The 23,799-nt window shown below is 40.5% G+C and overlaps 1 protein-coding gene and 1 long non-coding RNA gene across 3 annotated transcripts; one reads left to right on the top strand and one right to left on the bottom strand.

Moving 5' to 3' along the window:
- Nucleotides 1-451: 451 nt before the first annotated feature.
- LOC110502321 lies at nucleotides 452-3,896 on the top strand. Its single transcript, XR_002470316.2, has 5 exons — nucleotides 452-578; nucleotides 1,221-1,291; nucleotides 1,615-1,798; nucleotides 2,032-2,339; nucleotides 2,595-3,896. It is a non-coding gene; the product is annotated as an uncharacterized LOC110502321 (long non-coding RNA).
- A 3,159-nt stretch (nucleotides 3,897-7,055) lies between these two features.
- LOC110502320 (cysteine sulfinic acid decarboxylase) lies at nucleotides 7,056-22,780 on the bottom strand. Of its 2 annotated transcripts, XM_021580262.2 has the most exons (16): nucleotides 22,649-22,780; nucleotides 22,258-22,318; nucleotides 19,015-19,115; nucleotides 18,630-18,766; nucleotides 17,156-17,282; nucleotides 16,831-16,921; nucleotides 16,515-16,737; nucleotides 16,355-16,434; nucleotides 16,204-16,258; nucleotides 15,819-15,935; nucleotides 15,255-15,319; nucleotides 14,954-15,035; nucleotides 11,188-11,387; nucleotides 7,762-7,813; nucleotides 7,584-7,673; nucleotides 7,056-7,444 (listed from the first exon to the last, which is right to left on the bottom strand). In XM_021580262.2, exons 3-16 carry the CDS (start codon nucleotides 19,097-19,099, stop codon nucleotides 7,271-7,273), a joined length of 1,578 nt encoding a protein of 525 aa, XP_021435937.2. In that variant the 5' UTR covers nucleotides 19,100-19,115; nucleotides 22,258-22,318; nucleotides 22,649-22,780; the 3' UTR covers nucleotides 7,056-7,270. The 2 variants fall into 2 exon arrangements, with proteins under 2 accessions (XP_021435937.2, XP_021435938.2); XM_021580263.2 differs by lacking the exon at nucleotides 22,258-22,318 and having other exon boundaries at nucleotides 22,649-22,773.
- Between the last annotated feature and the right edge of the window lie 1,019 nt (nucleotides 22,781-23,799).

Here is a 23,799-nt window from a genome sequence, read left to right as displayed (position 1 = left end):
TTAAGCACCAACTGTCAGAGCAGCTCACAGATTACTGCACCTGTACATAGCCCACATATAATTTAGCCCTATCAACTACCTCTTTCCCAACTGTATTTAATTTATTTATTTATTTTGCTCCTTTGCACCCCATTATTTTTATTTCTACTTTGCACATTCTTCCATTGCAAAACTACCATTCCAGTGTTTTACTTGCTATATTGTATTTACCTTGCCACCAAGGCCTTTTTTTGCCTTTACCTCCCTTCTCACCTCATTTGCTCACATTGTATATAGACTTGTTTATACTTTATTATTGACTGTATGTTTGTTTTACTCCATGTGTAACTCTGTGTTGTTGTATCTGTCGAACTGCTTTGCTTTATCTTGGCCAGGTCGCAATTGTAAATGAGAACTTGTTCTCAACTTGCCTACCTGGTTAAATAAAGGTAAAATAAAATAAAAATAAATAAATGATTACTGCCGCTAGGGGGAGCCGTGACGTCAATGGAGTGCAATAGTGAGATTGAAGTCTTGGAGAATGACTATTTCTGAAAACGAATGTTTCTCCGTCTCATAATTTAACCCTATTAATTCAGGTATGTAATGTGCAATATGACTCAAAATATTTAGGCAACATGTTTAATTACATAGTCCATGAGTTTGGTGATATTTGAAGGCAATTGAAGGGAGTTTTAACCGAGTGAGAAACTCTTTGGTATTTTCCCCATTGTATGTAATGGAGTTAGGTTTGGTTGCTAATGGTTTACATACGTGTAAGAGAAAGGATTAAGATGGCGTCCAAACGTTCTGTACTTTTTTCAACAATGTTTTAAATCCAATTTGTTTTATTTTCTATGAACAGAGGCTCAGTTTACTTTAGGTAATATATGTAAATATGTGATGTCACAAAATGTGTTAGTGTTAATATTTGTACGAAAATTGCTTGATGCTAACCAAATGTAGCTTGGCTAAGCACTAGTAAACTCTAGTCAATGCCAGCTTACATGTTAGTGGTTAATAATGTAATGGTTGTAGCACTGTTTCGCATAGACGTCCAATAATTAAGAGTTTTTTTCTGAAATTGACACTGATAGTACAGTGAGTTATGTACCATGTGTATGGTGACTCCAAGTTTGGATGATCGGACCAACGTGACTGCCATGGGCAAGTCCCTTAACGGGTACCAGGAATGGTGGGGGGACAATCTGAAGGTAATTAATTATCTTTGCACACAACAGCAGCGTCCAGGCCGCTAGAGTACTCACCCTATCGCCTGCTGTACTAACGGGAGCTGCAGCTGTTTACTGAGGTAAACAATGCAATTGTATATAAAAGTATTGCCTATACTGTAGTATATGCAATTTGTGATTGACTTAGTGTTTTTCTATTGCTATTTTTGTATAACGTACTTGAGATCACTGATACTCCACCTGATGTGGTGGAAGTTGTCGAACCAGATCAGAATGCCTTCCAGGACCACCATCAGGCACAGACTGAGAAGGATGTGAAGATTTTTGACCAGGTTGAAATGTATTGTCTGCTGTTCATTTATTATCTGGCCTTCCAAGAGATGTAAGATATGCATTTGTAATAATATGAAATACAATTGCATTTAATTATATTATCAATCAGGGTGAGACTGAACATGGACAAGGCTCAGGAGAAACAGAAGGAGAGCCACCGGAGGAGAATCAAGGGGACCAAGTGCTTCGACAGCTGGCCGAATGACTTGGCTTTAGAAGAAGGATGAAAGGAAGGCAAGACCTGGGAAAGCTTGGTGCTCTTTCGCTCCTAGCTGGGGTCACCATCTGTTAAGGTGAATATAAAAAATCTCAGATGATAACTACTTGCATTTGCCGGCATGTGATGCTGTCAGCAGTACCAACGCTGGCCCAGGGGTTTCTCCAACTAGTCAATCTCATGGCTAACCCTTTTGGGTCACGTTAAATAACCGCCGCTTCCTGGTAGATCGTGTTAAGGTGCATGTTTTCAGTGGTCATAACACCACCCTGGAGTTTCTCTCACCACTCATCTCTCTATCTTTTCCAGGGAACGTACCTTACCTCCCTTATCAACCCCACTGACATAAAACATCTGACAAGCTAAGAAAGAGCAAGAAAACGATCATACAGGGCACATAATGTGAGATGCACAGATCCGCTTAAAACACTAGCACTGCAAACACTCAGAACAAAGAGGGCAACAGCGTCTGGACTTTGCAGTTTCCCTCTTCGGGTCCACCTTCCAAGACTGACTACCTGTTGAAAACAAGTGACAGGCAGAACCTCCCATCCACATAGCACCCACCTCCTCTCTGTTCCACACTACAGAATTCAGTATTTTAGTCTGATTGCCATGTGAGTGTACAAACAAATCTGAAAGTAAATCGACACACTTGTACCCCAAAAATATCAACGTTTATGTATTTAAATCTAAAATATTGGCAGATTGGTTATCACAACTGTTTTATAAGGTGTCCAGTGTTGTAAATTGTAACATATCCCTTGGTATTTGTTAGTTAAACATTATTAATTGTTGTATCATGTACTATAGATATATATTCAACCACAAGGGTGTACTAATGAGCTATGATTTATTTATTTTTTTCATAGAGGACTATTGCTCGGCCTCCAACAGCAAGGCACTTCAGATGGTAGTGCGTACGGTAGTACATCACTAGGGCAAAGGTGCCTGCCGTCCAGGGCCTCTACACCAGGCGGTGTCAGAGGAAGGCCCTAAAAATTGTCAAAGACCCCAGCCACCACAGACTGTTCTCTCTACTACCGCATGGCAAGCGGTACCGGAGTGCCAAGTCCAGGACAAAAGGCTTCTCAACAGTTTTTACCCCCAAGCCATAAGACTCCTGAAAAGGTAACCAAATGGTTACCCAGACTATTTGCATTGTGTGCCCCCCCCAACCCCTATTTTACGCTGCTGCTACTCTCTGTTTATCTTATATGCATAGTCACTTTAACTATACAATCATGTACATACTACCTAAATTGGCCCGACCAACCAGTGCTCCCACACATTGGCTAACCGGGCTATCTGCATTGTGTCCCACCACCCACCCAACCCCTCTTTTTACGCTTCTGCTACTCTGTTCATCATATATACATAGTCATTTTAACAATACCTACATGTATATACTACCTCAATAAGCCTGACTAACAGGTGTCTGTATATAGCCTTGCTACTCTTTTTTCACATGTCTTTTTACTGTTTTATTTCTTTACTTACCTACACACACACACACCTTTTTTTCCCCCACACCATTGGTTATAGGCTGTAAGTACGCATTTCACTAAGGTAAAATTGATTTGACTACTACTGAAATAATATTATTTCAGTGTAGATAAGGAAAGGCCTGTTCAAAATTAAAACATGCCAGCCAGACAAGCCAGTGTATGAATCAAATGTATTTACATATGTTTGGAGTGAAAATTAGCTGACTTTGTGATCTGTAAGGTAAGTAACTGGGGAGTGGGGGCATTTCAATTATATAATTTTTTACCCTTGGTGCCTGTTTATTAATTAAAGATGGTAAATAACATTAATTGCAAAGGTTAGCCTATGCAAATGAATAGGAAAACAAAAGCTTATTAACAGGAATACATTTAGCCTAATTGGTAACAAATATGACGTGGTGGAAAGTCAGAATCCTAGTGAGGCATTTGTTTGTCAAATCTAGATTAAATAGAAGTCTTCATGTTTATCAAATCTGTATGCGATTGTGGGCTAAATCAATGACAAACAGCTGAAACGTTCAGGCTTCATGATCTGTGATCAAAACAGGTTGGCGTGTTTTCGGTTCTGTTTAGGCTAAGGTTATGCATAAGAATGCAACTGCACTGAAATGAATAGCCTGATTCAATGGAATTCTCCTGAATAATAAATATTTTTCATCTGTTAAACTGTTTGGTCTATGCATAGACCCATACCGATTCAAACTCTCTGGTATTTTGCAGTAGGCAAAGCTCTAAATTGCAGAGCATTTAATACACCAACCACATTTTCCTGTGATGTTGAGTCTGAGTGAGACCTTCGATGGTCTACTAGCCTATTTGGAAATAATCGTGGAGTTAATAATTGTTATAGCCTAGATCACTTTATATAATCTGGACCGTTGTTTTTCCTAAGGCTAAGCAAACAAGTGGTAGCATATGCTTTTTGACCGTCTCTTTAACAAGGGTTAGGCCTATATCCTCATATACCCCTTCAATTCAAACCTTGCTTTTGACCATAAGGCATCTCCAAAACTAGGTCAAATCATGACATCAGTGATTTTCAGGTCAGAGTTTCTGAATTGGAATTGCGAGCTGGATGACTTAACAAAAGATAAAAGCCCATCCGTAGTTTTCAGTGTTCAGTGAAGCAGTGAAGTTGTTTTGAATGTGCCACTGGAGACCTAGATTACCTCTTAATTCTGAATAAGGACACCTACAACAAAGAAGCCCTTGTGTCTGTATTGATGTGAGAATAGGCATATATACACAGTAATGGTAGCTGGCTGCGAAATCAACTAGCCTAATAATTTTTGTATTGAGGTGATAGGCCTGTTATATTTTATGTACATGTAGACGTTTGTAAGGCGTTCATGGTGAGATCTTTAATAATAAACTAAACAGACACTTAAATCAACATGTGGCGCATAACACATGTAGATGTTTTTAAGGAGTTAATTGTAAGATTGTTCGTAATAAACTGACACATGACGTGTCAGTGCCACGTTACACGACGTGTACGTGTGACGTGAACGCGTCGGCAATTAGACGCCTTTGAAAAAAAAACTTGTCTCCATTGACAGTCGATGTTAATTCATGGCGGTAGAAACACCTTAGGTGACTTCGTGAGACGAATCAGTAGCTTCATTATGGCCCTTATCAACCCCCATACGCGTGAGTTTCAGGCTCGAACATGATCCGAGCGTGTGATCTGAGGCCGTTTGGACTCTTGCGCATCAACTTGAGAAAGCATCAAGGTAGAGCGGACAGTGCATTATAAACAAAGCGCCGCATATATTGCCCAAAAAATAACACATCTGCTATTTATTTTTTTGCGGTGTGTGGAGAAAAGGCCGTTAAACAGCAATTCAACTTTGAACGACCTTAGGAATGTTTGTATGAATAAACTAATTTAAAAAATCAGTTTGGAGAGCCAATTATATAATGGATTGAACTTGAATATGACAACGTTCAGAATGAATCAAACCAATATTTTTTTTTCCCCTAATCAATATACACACAATTCCCCAACATTTTAAAAATGTTTGCAAATATCACATTTAAATAAGTATTCAAATGCTTTACTCAGTACATTGTTGAAGCGCCTTTGGCAGCGATTACAGCCTCGCGTCTTCTTGGGTATGACGCTACAAGCTTGGCACACCTGTATTTGGGGGGCTCCCGAGTGGTGCAGCAGTCTAAGGCACTACATCTCAGTGCTAGAGGCTTCACTACAGACCCTGGTTTGATTCCAGGCTGTATCACAACCAGCAGTGATTGGGCGGCGAGCAATTGGCCCAGCGTTGTTAGGGTTTGGCCTTAATGCTTTGGCTTACGTGTACCTTTCTTGTATTGATTGATTTGCTTTCCCGTTCAGTTTTTTTTGTCATTGTTTTTTAATCATATTTTATTAATTCAGGTGTATTGATCATTTGAGGTTTATTGCTGAAAAAGATTCTCACATTGAAATTCTTTGAAACCCGGGCCGACCACTTTGAAACCCGGGGCGACCACTTTGAAAAAAGCTTATTTCTCAATTATTTTACACATGTGTTTACATCCCTGTTAGTGAGCATTTATCCTATGTCAAGATAACACATCCACCTGACAGGTGTGGCGTATCAAAAAGCTGATTAAACAGCATGATCATTACACAGGTGCACCTTGTGCTGGAGAAAAAGAGGCCACTCTAAATTGTGCAGTTTTGTCACACAACACAGTGCCACAGGTGTCTAGTTGAGGGAGCATGCAATTGGCATGCCAACTGCAGGAATGTCCACCAGAGCTGTTGCCAGAGAACTGAATGTTAATTTCTCTACCATGAGCCATCGCCAATGTCATTTTAGAGAATTTGACAGTATGTCCAACCGGGCTCACAACTGCAGAGCACATGTAACCACGCCAGACCAGGACCTCCACATACGGTGTCTTCACCTGCAGGATTGTCTGAGACCATCCACCCAGACAGCTGATGAAATTGGGTTTGCAAAAATTGTGGTTTTGCACAACCAAAGAATTTCTGCACAAACGGTCAAACTTTCTCAGGGAGGCTCAACTGCGTGCTCGTCATCTTCATCAGGGTCTTGACCTGACTGCAGTTTAGCACCGTAACCGATGTCAGTGGGCAAATGCTCACCTTCGATGACCACTGGCACGCTGGAGAAATGTGCTCTTCACGAATGAATCCTGGTTTCAACTGTACAGGGCAAATGGCAGACAGCTTGTATGGAGGTGTGTGGGTGAGGTTTGCTAATGTCAACGTTGTGTATAAAGTGCCCCATGGTGGCGGTGGGGTTATGATATGGGCAGGCATAAGCTACAGACAACAATCAATGGCAATTTGAATGTACAGATAAAGTGACGAGATCCTGAGGCCCATTGTCGTGCCATTCATCCGCCGCCATCACCTCATGTTTCAGCATGATAATGCAGGGCCCCAATGTCACAAGGATCTGTACACAATTCCTGGAAGCTGAAAATGTCTTGAGTATGCAACCGGGACATGTTACCCAATGAGCATGTTCGGGATGCTCTGTGTTCCATCTCCCGCCAATATCCAGCAACTTCGCACAGCCTTTTAAGAGTGGGAAAACATCCCACAATCAACAGCATGATCAACTCTATGTAAATGAGATCGTATGCTGTCCCACTGCTAAATTGTTGCATTTATATTTTTTTGTTCAGTGTATATAGGGACGCTTTCTCTATGGAGTTCTGCTGCAGCCCATGGGCTCCTCTGTCTGTCTACACCAGGTATCATTGCAGTGATCAGGCTTCCGTCAGCATCTGTCATGGGCATTTCTTAGAATCTCCTACATCACGTTCTACAACAGAATAATACGTCAAGTATGCCATACAATAAGTCACTGGACTAGGTTTATTACTGTGTCACATACCACATTTCAAACACTTTGTTTGGCGTCTTTGTCCAAAATCAGTGCCATTAGACTAGTGAAATGAGCATTGTGACTGATGAAAAATGGATCATATTGTTAAAAAAAAAACGAACATATCTGTTGAGAGTCATGACATAGATGGAGGTGCAAGACCATATTTAGGTATAATTACAAATCACTCCCAAGCCTCTCAATCTCATTCAGACAGAATGTCATATCTTGGTGGGAGAGCTGCGGTGAGATTACTATCATGCGGAAGAAGTTGACTCGTCCACCCTGAGGCTGGTAGCCCAACATCATAGTACCCTGCTTCATCATTCGCTCCTTAATCACTGGAGCCACCTGTTGATGAAGACACAAGATCACCCAAGAATTGTATCAGCCAGACAGACAAACTAACTGGATTAAAATGTAGATATCATAGCAATTGAGGTAAAACAAATAAATAACTGGAATCATAGTAAGCACTTCACACACCAACCTTTGACAATCTGTCATTGTAGTCTGGACTGTTCTCCTTTCCCCTCAGACTGGGTGGTATGAACCAGAAACACACGTTCACAAACAACGGCTGTTCAACAGAACAAAAGCGGAAGACATAGGTGAGATAAATGGGAGAAGAAAATGTTTTCTATGTATTTGCTAAAACAACGACTCACCTTCCCTATAAGTTCAAAGCCCTCTCTTCTCTTCATCTCCTCCACCAGATATCTATGGTTGGACGGTCAACACACAGATCAGTGTTCCACATCATTTGAACATCTTTCATTGACATACAGTACCAGTCAAAAGTTTGGACACGTACTTATGCAAGTTTTTTTTGTATTTTCTACATTGTAGAATAATAGTGAAGGCATCAACTATGAAACAACACATGAAATCATGCAGTAACCAAAAAAAAGGGGTTCATGGTCAAATTGCTGCAAAGAAACCACCACTAAAAGACACCAATAATAAGAAGAGACTTACTTGGGCCAAGAAACACAAGCAATGGACACTAGACCGGTGGAAATCTGCCCTTTGGTCTGAAGAGTCCAAATTTGACATTTTTGGTTCCAACTAAGAATACCGAAGAGTGAATTAAATTATTTTGAAAACGCAATTAAGGGAATGAACTGGAATTATATTTTGTCCTATACAGATGTGGAAGCTGATCGTCAGGTTTTTCTATCCACAATCCAGACTACAATAAATTGTTTCCTAAAGAAAACCAAATCCAAACCTGGCCAAAAGAGCACTCTTACTTGGCTAAATGTAGAAATCTGGAAATTGATGAAAGAACGAGATTATGCTCTAAAAACAGCCCTAAAAATCCAAATTAGAGCATGACAGACGTAGGTTTATCATGTTGAGAAATAAGGTGATGAAAGAAATCAGACAGCCCAAGGCAAACTTTTTTATTAACATAATTGGTGAAGCAAAGGGAAATTCTAAATTGGTCTGGGAGAATCTAAAAAAGTTAACAGGGAAAGACCATAGTAACACTGCAAAAAGACTAGAAATCATGGTGAATAACAATCTAACACAGGATGCAGTCGAAATAGCAATAGCCTTCAATTCCTACTTTATTGACTCTGTCAGGGTACTGACACAGAACCCCTTCACTGGTTTATTGGGCTCAGTGCTAGTAAATGATGCTCAACCTGTCTTCATCATAAGGGAGGTTTCTGAGTCAAAGGTGAACAAGGTGATTAGCTCACTAAAGAACTCAGAAGCCAAATATGTGTTTGGGCTGGACTCAACCCTTCTTCAAAACTACAAAGAGTCACTCATTGGCCACATTACTAAAGGTCACCAACACATCTATTGGTCTGGGGGTGTTTCCAAGGGTATGGAAGTTGGCCATAATAACGGCCATCTTTAAAATCGGGTGACCCTGCTGACGTGAGTAACTACAGGGCCATTAGTATTCTACCTGTGGTGTTGAAGGTTGCTGAAAAGTGTGTAGCAGAACAACTGATTGCCCACCTCAACAACAACCTCTTCACATTACACTCGACGCAGTTTGGCTTCAGAGCGAAACACTCCACAGAAACTTCCAACTGCTTTCTTCTGGAAAATGTGAAGTCCAAGATGGACAAAGGGGGCCATGTTGGGGCTGTGTTTCTGGACCTAAGGAAGGCTTTTGATACTGTTAACCATGAGATTCTCATCACAAAATTGTCCAAATTCAACTTTTCCCCCGATGCCTTGATGGATGAAATCATACCTTGAAGGCAGAACTCAGTGTCAGAGAGAGCAATGAGCTGTCGCCCACTCTTAGCTATGTGCCCCAAGGGTCAATACTGAGGCCCCTCCTGTCCAGCCTGTGCATTAATGATCTGCCTTCTGTCTGTACTGGGACTGAAGTTCAAATGTATGCAGATGATACAGTGATGTGCACACAGAGAGCAAGCTGCACAAGAACTCACTACGGTAATGGTCCAGGTTACAAAGTGGCTCAGTGACTCGTGTTTGCATCTCAATGTGAAAAAAACTGTCTGCATGTTCTTCACAAAGAGGGCAACAGATGCTACTGAGCCAGATGTCGATATGTCAGGGGAGAAGCTCCAGGTGGTATCTGATTTTAAATACCTTGGCATCATACTTAATTCCAACCTCTCTTTTAAAATCCATGTGAAAAAGGTCATTCAAATAACCAATTCAACCTAGCTAATTTCCGATTTATACGTAATTGTTTGATACAGAGGTAGCAAAACTGTACTTCAAATCTTTGATTCTCCCCCACTTAACATACTGCTTGACTAGTTGGGCCCAAGCTTGCTGTACAACATTAAAACCCATTCAGTGTCTACAAACAGGCTCTCAAAGTACTTGATAGGAAGCCAAATAGCCATCATCACTGTTACATCCTCAGAAAGCATGAGCTCCTGAGTTGGGAAAATCTTGTGCAATACATCGACACGTCTTCTATTCAAGATCCTAAATGGCCTGGCTCCCCCTCCACTCAGTATTTTTGTTAAACAGAAAACCGAAACATATGGCAGCAGATCCACAATGTCTGCCATGAGAGGTGACTGTATAGTTTCCTTATGGAAAAGCACCTTTAGAAAATCCGCTTTCTCTTTGAGAGCTTCCCATGTCTGGAATACACTGCCATCAGACACACATAACTGCACCACCTATCACACTTTCACAAAAAACATGAAGACATGGCTAAAGGTCAATCAGATGTGTGAACATAATCCCTAGCTGTGTATTGCCGCTTTCCATGTTGTCTGTAGCTTGTGAGGTGTGGAAACACTGTTGCTTTTATGGATTTTGTCTTGTTGCTTTTTGTGCTATGTTGCTCTGTCTTTACGCTGTCTTGCTTGTCCTATGTTGCTCTGCATGCTCATTGATTGTCTGTATTGTAATTGTTTTTAATAACCTGCCCAGGGATGGCGGATGAAAACTAGCCACCTGGCTAAAACTGGCACTTTTACTGAAACGTTGATTAATGTGCACTGTCCCTGCAAAAATAAACTCAAACCGCTGCATCTTTGTGAGACACAGAGTAGGTAAACAGATGACCTCTACATGTGTGGTTCACACCGTGAAGCATGGAGGTAGTGGTGTGATGGTCTGTGATTTACTGTCTGATTTATTTAGAATTCGAGGCCCATTTAAGCATTCTGCAGCGATACGCCATCCCATCTGGTTTGCGCTTAGTGGGACTATCATTTGTTGCTTTTCAACAGGACAATGACCCAACACATCTCCAGGCTGTGTAAGAGCTACATGACCAAAGAGAGTGATGGAGTGCTGAATCAGATGATCTGGCCTCCACAATCACCCAACCTTAACCTAATTGAGATAGGTTACTTTGAAAAATCTCAAAAATAAAATATATATTTGTATATAACACTTTTTTGGTTACTTCATGACTCCATGTGTGTTATTTCATAGTTTTCACCATTATTCTACAATGTAGAAAATAGTAAAAATAAAGAAAAACCCTTGAATCAGTAGGTGTCCAAACTTTTGACTGTACTGTAGATTCGATACATAAAAATACAAAAAAATGACACCTCTAAGGTGTGTTAGGTAAGGAGCTTGACTAGTCAGACTTACAGCAGTAGGTTTGTGAATGTCTATGTTTGTACCTTGTATGGGTGAAAGCCCTGTCAACACGCTCTTCCAAGCCTTTTGACCCTACAGCTTTCCACATCAACCACAGCTTCAGGCAGTCAACCTTACGGCCACACTGTATCGACTTGTCCCCTGTGTCCAGACTCGTGTCATAGAACTTGTCCTGCTGGAAGAGGTACTTTGCATCCGCACTGTGGCAATGTTTCAATAGGTGCTGTGGAAAAGGGGAAGAGATCAAGAATAGCTGAGATTTAAAAAAAAAATTTTTAAAAATGGCAACAGACCAACCATAACTGAAAAGACAAAACAGGTATCAAACAGTCACGACAGGAAAGAAGGAGAACTATAGAAAGCATGGTCTTTAAACCTGTGGTGCCCAGGCCCCTGCTCAACCCCACGGACCCGTGGTACTGGAACATTCCAGGAATTCCTTTGATTGGCAGAGAGCAGGTTTACTGGCATGCCAGACCCCACGAAACCTGGGCACTGGTAAAGTACCACAACAAGGGAACAATGTAACTCAGACACACATAGCAGTCTGTCTATGCGGGTCGCTACAATATCCTTACAATTTTTTCAATGTAATTTCCCTTTTTTTGGACACCAAATTATTGGGCATTTTAGCTAACCTTCCACTCAGTGTCACATAACATGGAGTGGAATGTTCGCTAAAAACACTAGCAACCAGGCTACCAAATTATAAATGGAATCTTCAAATTTATGACATGAAAGGATGTGATTAGCCATTTTCTTTAATATAGACCCCCTCCCCCGTTTACAGTTGACTACTGGAGGGAATGCTCACAAAAGTTTGTGTATACCCCTTCAAATTAATGGATCCGACCATTTCAGCAACACCCGTTGCTGACGTGTATAACATTGACAAACATTGGCAGTAGAATGGCCTTACTGAAGAGCCCAGTGACTTTCAACATGGCAGTCATAGGATGCCACCTTTCCAACAAGTCAGCTTGTCAACTTTCTGCCCAGCTAAAGCTGCCCAGGTCAACTATAAGTGATGTTATTGTGAAATGGAAACAGCTATGAGGAACGACACAGCCACGAAGTGGTAGGCCACATAAGCTCGAGAACAGGGCGGCAGTATAGCCTAGTGGTTAGAGCGTTGGACTAGTAACCGAAAGGTTGCAAGTTCAAATCCCCGAGCTGACAAGGTACAAATCTGTTGTTCTGCCCCTGAACAGGCAGTTAACCCACTGTTCCTAGGCCGTCATTGAAAATAAGAATTTGTTCTTAACTGACTTGCCTAGTTAAATAAAAGGTCAAAAAAAAAAAAAAAAAAAAAAAACAGGACCGCCGGGTGTTGAAGCATGTAAAAAAACGCCTGTCCTCGGTTGCAACACTCACTACAGAGTTCCAAACTGTCTCTGGAAGCAACGTCAACACAAGAACTGTTCGTTGGGAGCTGCACACAAGCCTAAGATCACCATGCACAACGCCAGGCGTTGGCTGGAGTGGTGTAAAGCTCACCGCCATTGGACTCTGGAGCAGTGGAAACGCATTCTCTGGAGTGATGAGTCACGCTTAACCAATCTGGGTTTGGCGGACGCCAGGAGAACGCTACTGACCCAAAAGCGGTGCCAACTGTAAAGTTTGGTGGAGGAGGAATAATGGTTCAGGCTAGGCCCCTTAGTTCCAGTGAAGGGAAATAACGGAAATAATACAATGACATTCTAGACGATTCTGTGCTTCCAACTTTGTTGTAACAGTTTGGTGTTACAAACATGTTTCAGCATGACAATGCCCCCGTGCACAAAGTGAGGTCCAAACAGAAATGGTTTGTCGAAATGTGGAAGAACATGACTGGCCTGCACAGAGCCCTGACCTCAACCCCATTCAACACCTTTGGGATGAATTGGAACGCCAACTGTGAGCCAGGCCTCATCGCCCAACATCAGTGCCTGATCTCACTAATGTTATTGTGGCTGAATGGAAACAAGTCCCTGCAGCAATGTTCCAACATCTAGTGAAAAGCCCGACCAGAAGAGGCTGTTATAGCAGCAACATGGGGGGGACCAACTCCATATTAATGCCCATGATTTTGAAATGAGATGTTTGACGAGCAGGTGTCCACATACCTTTGGTAATGTAGTGCACCTTTGTAATGAGTGATTTTCAAGACGGCAACACCAATGACATACAACTTAAGGACATTTATCTTAGTAAAAAAATAAAATAATAATAATAGCCTTTAATATCAGTGGTGTAAAGTACTAAAGTAAAAATTCTTGAAAGTACCAAAGTCGTTTTTTTGGGTAATCTGTACATTAATTTATATTTTTGACAACTTTACTTCACCTTTTTTTACCCCTTTTCGTTGTAGTTACAATCTTGTCCATCGCTGCAACTCCCGTACAGACTCAGGAGTGATAAAGGTCAAGAGCCATGCGTCCGCCGAAACACGACCCTGCCAAGCCGCACTGCTTCTTGACACACTGCCTGCTTAACCCGGAAGCCAGCCGCACCAATGTGTTGGAGGTAACACCATACAACTGGCGACCAAAGTCAGCGTGCATGCGCCCGGCCTGCCACAAGGAGTTGCTGGAGCGCAATGGGACAAGGACATCCCGGCCAGCCAAACCCTCCCCTAACCCGGACAACGATGGGCCACATTGTGCACCGCCTCATGCTTAGCAGGACAGGAAAATTGTCTAATTCACACACTTATCAAGAGAACATCCCATGTCATCCCAACTGCCCCTGATCTGGTAGACACATGCCTCATTTGTAAAAGTGTTGGACCATGCCCCTGGCTATCTGTAAATGTTTGTAAAAAATAATTAAAAAATAAAACATTGCCATCTTGTTTACTTTATATAATAAACCAAATATTTTGTTTAAATATTTTTGATACTATACTGGGTGACTTTCACTTAAGTCATTTCTATTAAAGGCATCTTTACTTTTACGCAAGTATGACAAATGAGTACTTTTTTTTATATATATATATATATATCTTTACACACATGGTTGTCGTCACCCTACCTTCACATTTCTCACTGTCAATCGTGAATTATAAAGTTTTACTTGTGAAACAACCAACCTGCCAACCATTTGATCTCAATCAGTTTCATGTGAAAATGCATTTAGATGTTAGTTATGTAGTTTTTCAATTATGTACAGTGAGTGGATTTTTAGAGTTGATGGCATTAAACTGTAGCATAGCTGTGTTTTGTTTCAATCAAAATCACATTTTGCCTCGTGGCGGCGTGCACACGTGAGCTGTTTTCTTTTACATTAACGTTGTACTATTTGGTTCTGTTATGTACAATAGGCCTACTATCATTATGTGATCTTGCAGACATTGATTCAGCTTTGCTCTGAATTTATTAAAACAAACACCATTCAGAGTAGCTTGTTCCGTACAAGTAGAGCAGAGACTGTGCGCAAGTAGAGAATCCCGCACATACGCAGACGTGTTGAGACCATTAGACCCTGGGAATATGGATCAAGAAAAATGGGATCCGCAGCCAATACGTTCACTCCAAACTGCATGTCGACATATAAATTGTATCCAGCAGTTAATCTGACTATGGGTAAGTAGAACAAAACGGATTACTTGCCCAAATATCCCTTTAAACAAGTATAAAGGACTTGCATTTTATCATAGACAAACAGTTCAATCCATTAAAAAAAACATGTATGATGTGTAAATATTTGTCATTTTAAAGTGAATTTTATGGTTGCAAAGGCAAGGGACGCAAACTTCATCGCATCTCAAGAACAACCCTTTGGTGTGGATCTCGTGAAGGGGTGTCTTACTGTGGTGTCCTTGAGCAGAATGGCTGAACACTGCAAGCCCGTCAGCATCATCTTGTGTGGATTCCAAGTCACTGAATCGGCTCTGATCACAAACACATCATTACACTCGAGTCAAAGTCCTATGTTGAGCCATTCAGAAGGCTTACCCAGTCATGCGAGACATCAAGACACCTAATCTATACTTTGGTACACAAGCACACACAGGCTGAATTCATTGAAAAGCTTTTTGCAGCAGCAGCACATTTAGATGTTTTGTGTACAACTTAAATCCAGTAACTGTATTCCGAGCATGCAGTCCTACCTCTCAACTCCTCTCATGAGATGTTTGTGTTCCTTTGAGAAGAGAACACTCCCTCCCCAGGCTGCCTGTGCCAAACCACAAGAGAATGCCAGTCAGTACAGATGTAGGATCTTACATTTGATTACCCCGTTGCAGAAGAACTTTTGTGCAACGCAGGAAACTTTAATTTGTAGTGTATTTGAGGTTTAAAAATGCTTCTGAAATTCATTAATTTAGACTTGATTTTCGCGCATGAGAAATTCATCAACCCCTTCAAAAACCCATGAATTCTAATCCAAATAATTTTCCTGCTATAGCAAAGTGGCTCAAATTAAGATCCTACATCTGTATTCTTCAGGTCAAAATACATGGGAAAGCTGGTCAACTGTTGAAAAGGATGTAAATTAGCCACTGTCGATCTTTTACATTCTTTTGGGAATGGGGTATGAAGTTCTGATCAACATAATAGATGCCGTCAGGCATAATCTTGACAGAAGACTACTTTTGTGATCTGAAAACATTGGACAAAGTTGGATTCTGGAGTGAAAGATCACTTAAATATATATATATATTTTTTAAACTCACATCAACATGCATCCACAACCCCTGTCTGTCACAGATGTCAGCGATGGGCTCCAGTGGGTCAAAGGCGCCTTGTACAGTCGTTCCTGATGTGGCATGGACAAAGAATGGCACTGCCCCCTGGTAGGTGAAGAGGGGTAATGAAAGATGCCCTTGCATCTCTACTTGCTGCCTTGTAGTGTGATATGTGCATTGCCGACAGACAACTAGGAATTGCAGATAAAATATTTTAAATGCTAATAGAGTACTAGGAATTCATCAGATCCTTGTGCAAGATATCACTGATTGTCTATTGGCAATTCCTACTGTTATCGGTATAAATACTGAATTTCACAGCACATAAAATAGAATTTACACAGTAAATTAAAAAGGTAAACAGTAAACTTGCTTGAGATTTCGCCAGCTCAATTGTCTCACCAAGGTCTTCTGGAATCATGCAACCCCTTCAGGACAACAGTGTTAAAATCTGTAAATCATGTATGCCTAAGAATGATGAGATGACTGACAAGAGTCACAAAGAAAGGTTCTGATCACTTTACCTGTCATCCACTTTGACCTTAAACACGTTCTCGGTCCCAATACCCTGAAATGCAGCCGCTTTCATCACAGAGTAGTGGCTCTGGAGGAAAGTTTGGGTATAATGAATGAATGGGAAGTTGAATAGTGTATTACTTCAACCATACAGTCCATTTTCCCCACCTGTTGAGATGTAAAGACAGCTAGTCGAGGGAGGGACCACATTCCCTTTAGTTTTACTTCTGGGAAGGCCCGGTAGCGTGCTACGTTCATGGCATACATGTTAGACATGGTGCCGCCTGGGCAGAAGATGCCATCTCCCTCTGCCCACCCAACTAGAGAACGTAGCTTGGAGAGTACCTCGTCTTCCATCAGAACAAACACTGGAGCCACCTCGTAGGTATACCTGTAAAAGAACAGTCCATCACAAGCATCTTCATACCAAAACATACTTTATGGTATGTATATGTGCATATAAATATATATTGCTTTCTCCTACTGGCTAGTGTTAAGAGCCTCCGTAAGGAATCGTCCTGTCAAGGCATGGTAGTCCACCCCTGCAAAGAGCTGATTGAAGAACCGCGGATGATCTGAAAAGAGACATGCGCTTTACTGTAGTGCATGCATTCAGGACCGTCCCAAGCCATCGCATTTACCAAGAATCTAATGTAACCAAAAACCACACTCATCTCCGTCTGTCTAATGTTTCCCTGTGGGGGTTGGGTTAGCTCTGGTCCTAGGCGCTAGTGCGGCTAGCAGCAAACCGCCCTAACAACCTGGACAGAGCTAGGGAAGGGGGGGGGGGGGGGGGGGCGACAACTTACTGGTCTTGACACTGTACTTGGCCACATCCCGTATTCTCTGCAGCAGTTGGTGTTGCGGCTCCCCATTCTCTCGCAGCTCCAGATCTAGCAGAGCAGCTAACTCCTCTGGCTCGCGCCACTCACACACCTGTGACCAGGGGTAGAACAAGCACAGGCAACCCATCAAAATACAGCACTGAGTAGTATGTACCTCCATGTTTGATTGTGATGCACACAGTCAGGTGTGAAGAAAATGTCAGTTAACTTACAGGCAATTCCAATTTGAAAATCTTTATACTCTCTTTGGATAATTCATTCCAATCATTTAAAAGTTAACAGCAGGTATATTGCATGTAAGTTTAAGTATTTTGATATGTTCATAAGTGACAGATTCTGATTTTTCACTTTAAAATGTAAAAAAAAAAAAAATTATTGCAAAGAAACTACTATGCACACGGACTACTTATAACAAACGGAACAAATCATCATTCTTTTACCAAACTTTGCATCTGCACTCTTCAAGTAAATGTGTTTTTGTAAAATTCTGTGGAAACTGTTAAAAGTAGTCCTTGTGTAGTATGGTCTGGTTAACTTTGCAATCATTGGTTTTTGTTTGCCATACGTTTTAAAGTGAAAACGGAGTCTGTGTCACTTACCGTGGAATTGCGTTTATTTTTATTCAACAAGGCACTTAAATAACACTGGGAAAATTTTTTTGCCAAAGAAATTAACTTTTTGTCCTGAATACAAAGCACTATGTTTGGGGCAAATCCAAAACAACACATCACCAAGTACCACTCTTCATATTTTCAAGCATAGTGATGGTTGCATCGCGTTATGGGTATATCGTGTTATGGGTATGATTATCATCGACAAGGACTAAGGAGTTCAGGATAAAAATAAACGGAACACAGGTATAAGCACTGGCAAAATCCCAGAGAAAACCCTGGTTCAGTCTGCTCTCCAATATACACTGGGATCCTAATTCCTGTCTCAGCAGGACAAAAACCTAAAACACAAGGACAACTCTACACTGGAGTTGCTTAACAAGACATGGAATGTTCCCGAGTGCCATGGTTAGTTTTGGCAATGATCAACAATCAACTTGACAGACCGTGAAGAATTATTTTAAGAATAAAGTACAAATATTGTACAATCCAGGTTTGCAAATCTCTTAACAGACTTACTCAAAAAGCCACCAAAGCTGCTTCACCAAATATTGACTTAGGGGTGTGAACACTTATGCAAATTAAATATTTCTGTACTTAATTTTCAATAAATTTGCAACAACTTGTTTTCACTTTGTCATTATGGGCTATTGTGGGTAGATGGGTGATAAATAAAATATTGAATGCCATTATGAATTCAGGCTCTAACAACAAAATGTGGAATAAGGCAAAGGGTACAAACACTTTCTGAAGGCACTCTATATGGCACAATGCAGAGAACAGGCATGTTAGGCTAGAGATTAAGACAGTTAACAGGGATGTGAGACCTTCTCTTTGACGTCTGTGCCTTTACATAGCACCTCCTCAACGATGACTTTAAAAGCCTCGGTCAGGAAGAGCTGGCCTTCACTGTTGTCCAGGAGAGGTTCATTCATTTCCTGCTGACCATACAGGGGAGAAGGTCCTGTAGTTGTCCCATCGTCCAACCAGGAAAAAGGAGAGAGGGTTGAATAGAGTTGTAGTAGTTTCATGATACTGCATTGTTGAGTCAGTAGTTAAAGTCAATCATTAGAACTACCAACAAGTTCTTTGCATGTTTACGGTCTTTACACAATAGCAATTCATGGTATTGTAGATATCTATTCACAGGCTCTAGAACCCTGGACAGTGCACCCTCCTCCCGTCAGATAACACACAAACATTCCAAATCACCTTGCTCTGAAACAACACTCTGATTACTCCACCAGTCAAGAAAGGAAGACCATCCCAGGTTCCAGAATCTAGGTAGGTGACTCATGACTTAAAACCACAGTCTGCAAATAAGACCAAACAGAAACAATTGAGCAAATGCATCCCTTGACAGTCCACATTTCTAAGGGGTCATTTACACTACATACATTTATGGAAGCAAAACAAAAAAATATATAACCTGCATATTAGAGGTCAACCGATTAATCGGAATGGCCGATTAAATAGGGCCGATTTCAAGTTTTCATAAATCGGTAATCGGCCTTTTTGGACACGATTATGGCTGATTACATTGCACTCTACAAGGAGACTGCGTGGCAGGCAGGCTGACTACCTGTTATGCGAATGCAGTAAGGAGCCAAGATAAGTTTAATGCTAGCTAGCACCTTATCTTAGAAAAAAAACTATGAATCTTAAACATAATCACTAGTTAACTACACATGGTTGATGATATTACTAGTTTATCTAGCTTGTCCTGCGTTGCATATAATCGATGCGGTGCCTGTTCATTTCTCATCAAATCACAGCCTCCTTCGCCAAACGGGTGATGATTTAACAAGCACATTCGCGAAAAAAAGCACTGTTGTAGCACCAATGTGTACCTAACCATAAACATCAATGCCTTTCTTAAAATCAATTCACAAGTATATATTTTTAAACCTGCATATTTAGTTAACATTGCCTGCTAACATGAATTTATTTTAACTAGGGAAATTGTGTCACTTCTCTTGCGTTCTGTGCAAGCAGAGTCAGGGAATATGCAGCAGCTTTTTTGGTCCTCCAATAATCGGCATCGGAGTTGAAAAATCATAATCCTCGACCTCTACTGCATATACACATAATTGTAGAGTAAAGATGCAAATCTCGTGCGTCCCCTTACCTAGTAGGTAGTGTACGAGACAGCCCCTAGACTTGCTCCCATCCGAGCAGTAACATGCATAATTGGGCACATTCCTCTGTGTTGGACTCATGCCAGATCTCACAACGCCTGGATAGGTATTTGAAGTAACATCATATGTAAGAGCAATCTGTCAGTTGATGACATAGCACACAACCATTGGTGGATGCTTGCAACATCTGAGCAGGGGAACGCGAACAGAGTCTCCTCAAGCCAAATGCTCCTACAGTAATTGGTTGTGTTGCCCTGCTCAGACGTTGCATGCATCAACCAATGGTAGAGTGCCACGTCATTGACTGACAGATTGCTATAACATATGATGTTGATACTGATACTTAAAATACCTATCCAGAGGTTGTAAGATCTGGCATGCAATCAGCACCCAAAATCTTAATAGCAGAGCAATCTTTTTAAAACAGCTGAAATATACAGAATAAAAATACACAACATGTAAAGTGTTGGTTCCATGAGCTGAAATAAAAGCTCCAAGAAATGTTCCAGATGCACAAAAAGCTTCTCTCTCAAATGTTGGGCACAAATTTATTTACATCCCTGTTAGTGGGCATTTCTCCTTAAGATAATCCATCCATCTGACAGGTGTGGCATATCAAGAAGTTGATTAAACAGCATGATCATTACACAGGTGTACCTTCTGCTGGGGACAATAAAAGGCCACTCTAAAATGTGTTATTTTGTTGCACAACAATGCCACAGATGTCTCAAGTTGAGGGAGAGTGCAATTGGCAAGCTGACTGCAGGAATGTCTAAAAATAGTTTTGAAAGGTCATCAAACAGGGAATTCCTTGTCGTGGAAACTGAGGCAACTTTCTAGAGATCAGACTTCATGATTTGACCTTGTTTTAAATCAGAATTCCCAGTTGTATTGAAAGCACCATATATCCAGAAATACTGTAAATAATGAAGAGATGGTCTTGTCTCCGCCCTATCAAATGGGAGTTGTTGTCCAGCAGACAGATTTAACTGGAGTGGACCCTGTCGCTTCGCCCCCTCCCCTCTGGTATATCTCTTTCGCCTGTGTGACTCGGACTGTGAAATCTGACACCACTTGAAGCTGGGATGTTTCGCCTACCATTTCAGTCGCTCTTCTAACTGTCCAACTATTGGCTAAACGCGATGGTCACATTCCCCTGCTCAGACATTGCACGCATCAACCAACGGTTGCGTGCTGTCATTAACACTGTCATCGACTGATAAATTGCTATAACATATGATGTGATTAGCTGATACGTTAAATACCTATCCATGCATTGTAAGATCTGGCATGCAACAACAACGCCTGGTCAGAGGAACACACCCTAGGTCACAGCCACTAACAATACACATGCCTGCAACGCAGGATGGATTCGTCGCTCTAGCACATTCAGAGATCGATTTATAGCAAACTTTATCAAAGTAATCAAAAAAAAAAAAAAAAAAAAAAAAAATTATATATATATATATATATATATATATATATATATATATATATATATATATATATATATATATATATAGAGAGAGAGAGAGAGAGAGCGAGAGATTTTTTACAAATAACACTTTCGGTTATTCATAGTCGGACAATATTAATATGAGCTGAAAGGTCAGTTCCTAATATGTTCAGGAAGCCAAGCTAAAGCCCTGTCTGATGTTCAGAAGAGAGGGGCATAAGTTTTGATCAAGAGAGACCTTTAGAAAATATGCAAATGTTCTCTAAGACAAAACATACAAATATGTATTTTACAGTTACAAGCAAGGTAAAATCTTAGTGAGTCATTTAATAATTTGATTGTACTATATTTTGAAAACATACAAGTCACTTCAAGCCTTATATGTTTTGTTGAAAAGGAAATACATAATTCAGATTTAATATTTTCAGATTTGTACAGTGTACTTGAGCTTGTGTCCTCAAATGTGACTAACGTTATACCTCCGCAATTTATACAATTTTTGGGAAAAAAATACCAGAACAGTATTGGAGTATGGAGCATGAATAGTTGTTTATCGCCCTCATGATAAATAATCACCTTTGGGATTACATAGATTAGCCTACATTTTATTTACGCTAAAATTCTAATGGTAAAATCAATTTAGTAAAGGTTCAGCTGCTAGCTAACGTTAACATTAAGCTAACTAGCTAATCATAAGCAGCACGTGTTTCAAGTTAGAAAAAAGAATAACGAAATAAAAATCACCTTTATGATAAAGTATTGCATGCATCATCGAATTTGCAGACTAATGTGAAATGACCTACTATTAATAATGTGATGAGTAGGTTGGATAGTCATAAATTAGGCTAATAATATACTCACGTTCACAAAAGAAAATTCTGCTTTTCTTCTTTCTTTGCACACATCCAGAGCCCAACCCCAGCTAGAGAGACATTTTTAAGGATGGTCATTTTTAAAGAGGACCCGAGAAAAACGTGCCCTTTTATAAACAAAATTCATGCAATTCTACAACTAATTACTTTTCATGACTAAATAGTCTTTCATACTATAACAATTACACAATAAGAAACTCTACTGACAAACTGAGATCAATAAAAACGACCTTGTATTGAATGCAAACATCTAATCGATGCCTTTGAAAAGGGGAGACATATTGTAGGCTATGACGTCCATCTAGATTAATTTATTGTCCTACAAAAAAACTTTCCAGGACCCTGGACTCCTACTATAAAGATAGAATATACGCACTCACCGAAAATATGGCTGATACTCTCCACTATAGTGTCAAAACTTTAGTTTTTCTGGATCAAAATGGGGTTTAGGTGGTGGGCGTGGCCAAGTGCGTGATCACTGGTGCTGTTTCCGACCGAACATTTTCGAGACTCGCTTGTTGGCTCCAGTGACACAATGTAGCTGTTTTAAAGCTAATTTCCTGCAATTCTACACATTTTTCCATGTGGTGGAGATGAAATTTTGCAGTTTTAAAAAAGTTTGCTGCAATTTTACACATTTGGCCATGGTTTATGCTATCTCAATGGGGCCCCCATGCCATGACAAAAATTCATCTGAATGCAGTTTTGAAAATGTTTGATTCTCCTTTACTGTCTAGCTTTTACTTAGGTCATTGTTAATTCTCAAAGAGGATCTTATTGAACAATTTACTGGTCCATTATCTTTTCTACATAGTTTATATCTGGTTTTAGTCATTCAAGTTTACTCTGAAAACGTTTTCCACACAATTTTTGTTTTTACTGTTTTTATTCATGTTATTTATTTTGCCTTTATTTAACCAGGTAGGCTAGTTAAGAACAAGTTCTAATTTACAACTGCGACCTGGCCAAGATAAAGCAAAGCAGTGCGACACAAACAACAACACAGAGTTACACATGGAATAAACAAAACATACAGTCAATAACACAATATCAAAAAAAGTCTATATACAGTGTGTGCAAATGAGGTAAGATAAGGGAGGTAATAAGGCAATAAATAGGCCACAGTGGCAAAATAATTACAATTTATCAATTAAACACTGGAGTGATAGAGACTGGAGTGATGTGTGCAGAAGATGAATGTGCAAGTAGAGATACTGGGGTGCAAAGGAGCAAAACATTTTTTTAAATAACAGTATGGGGATGAGGTAGTTGGATGGGCTATTTACAGATGGGCTATGTATAGATGCAGTGATCTCTGACAGCTTGTGCTTAGGGAGATATGAGTCTCCAGCTTCTGTGATTTTTGCAATTCGTTCAAGTCATTGGCAGCAGAGAACTGTAAGGAAAGGCGGCCAAAGGAGGAGTTGGCTTTGGGGGTGACCAGTGAAATATATCTGCTGGAGCACGTGCTACGGGTGGGTGCTGCTATGGTGACCAGTGAGCTGAGATAAGGCGGGGCTTTACCTAGCAA

Source organism: Oncorhynchus mykiss, chromosome 23, assembly GCF_013265735.2.
Source record: "Oncorhynchus mykiss isolate Arlee chromosome 23, USDA_OmykA_1.1, whole genome shotgun sequence".
Taxonomy (NCBI): Eukaryota; Metazoa; Chordata; class Actinopteri; order Salmoniformes; family Salmonidae; genus Oncorhynchus; species Oncorhynchus mykiss.
Note: the sequence above shows the minus strand (reverse complement) of the source record. Positions and strands in the feature narration are given on the sequence as shown.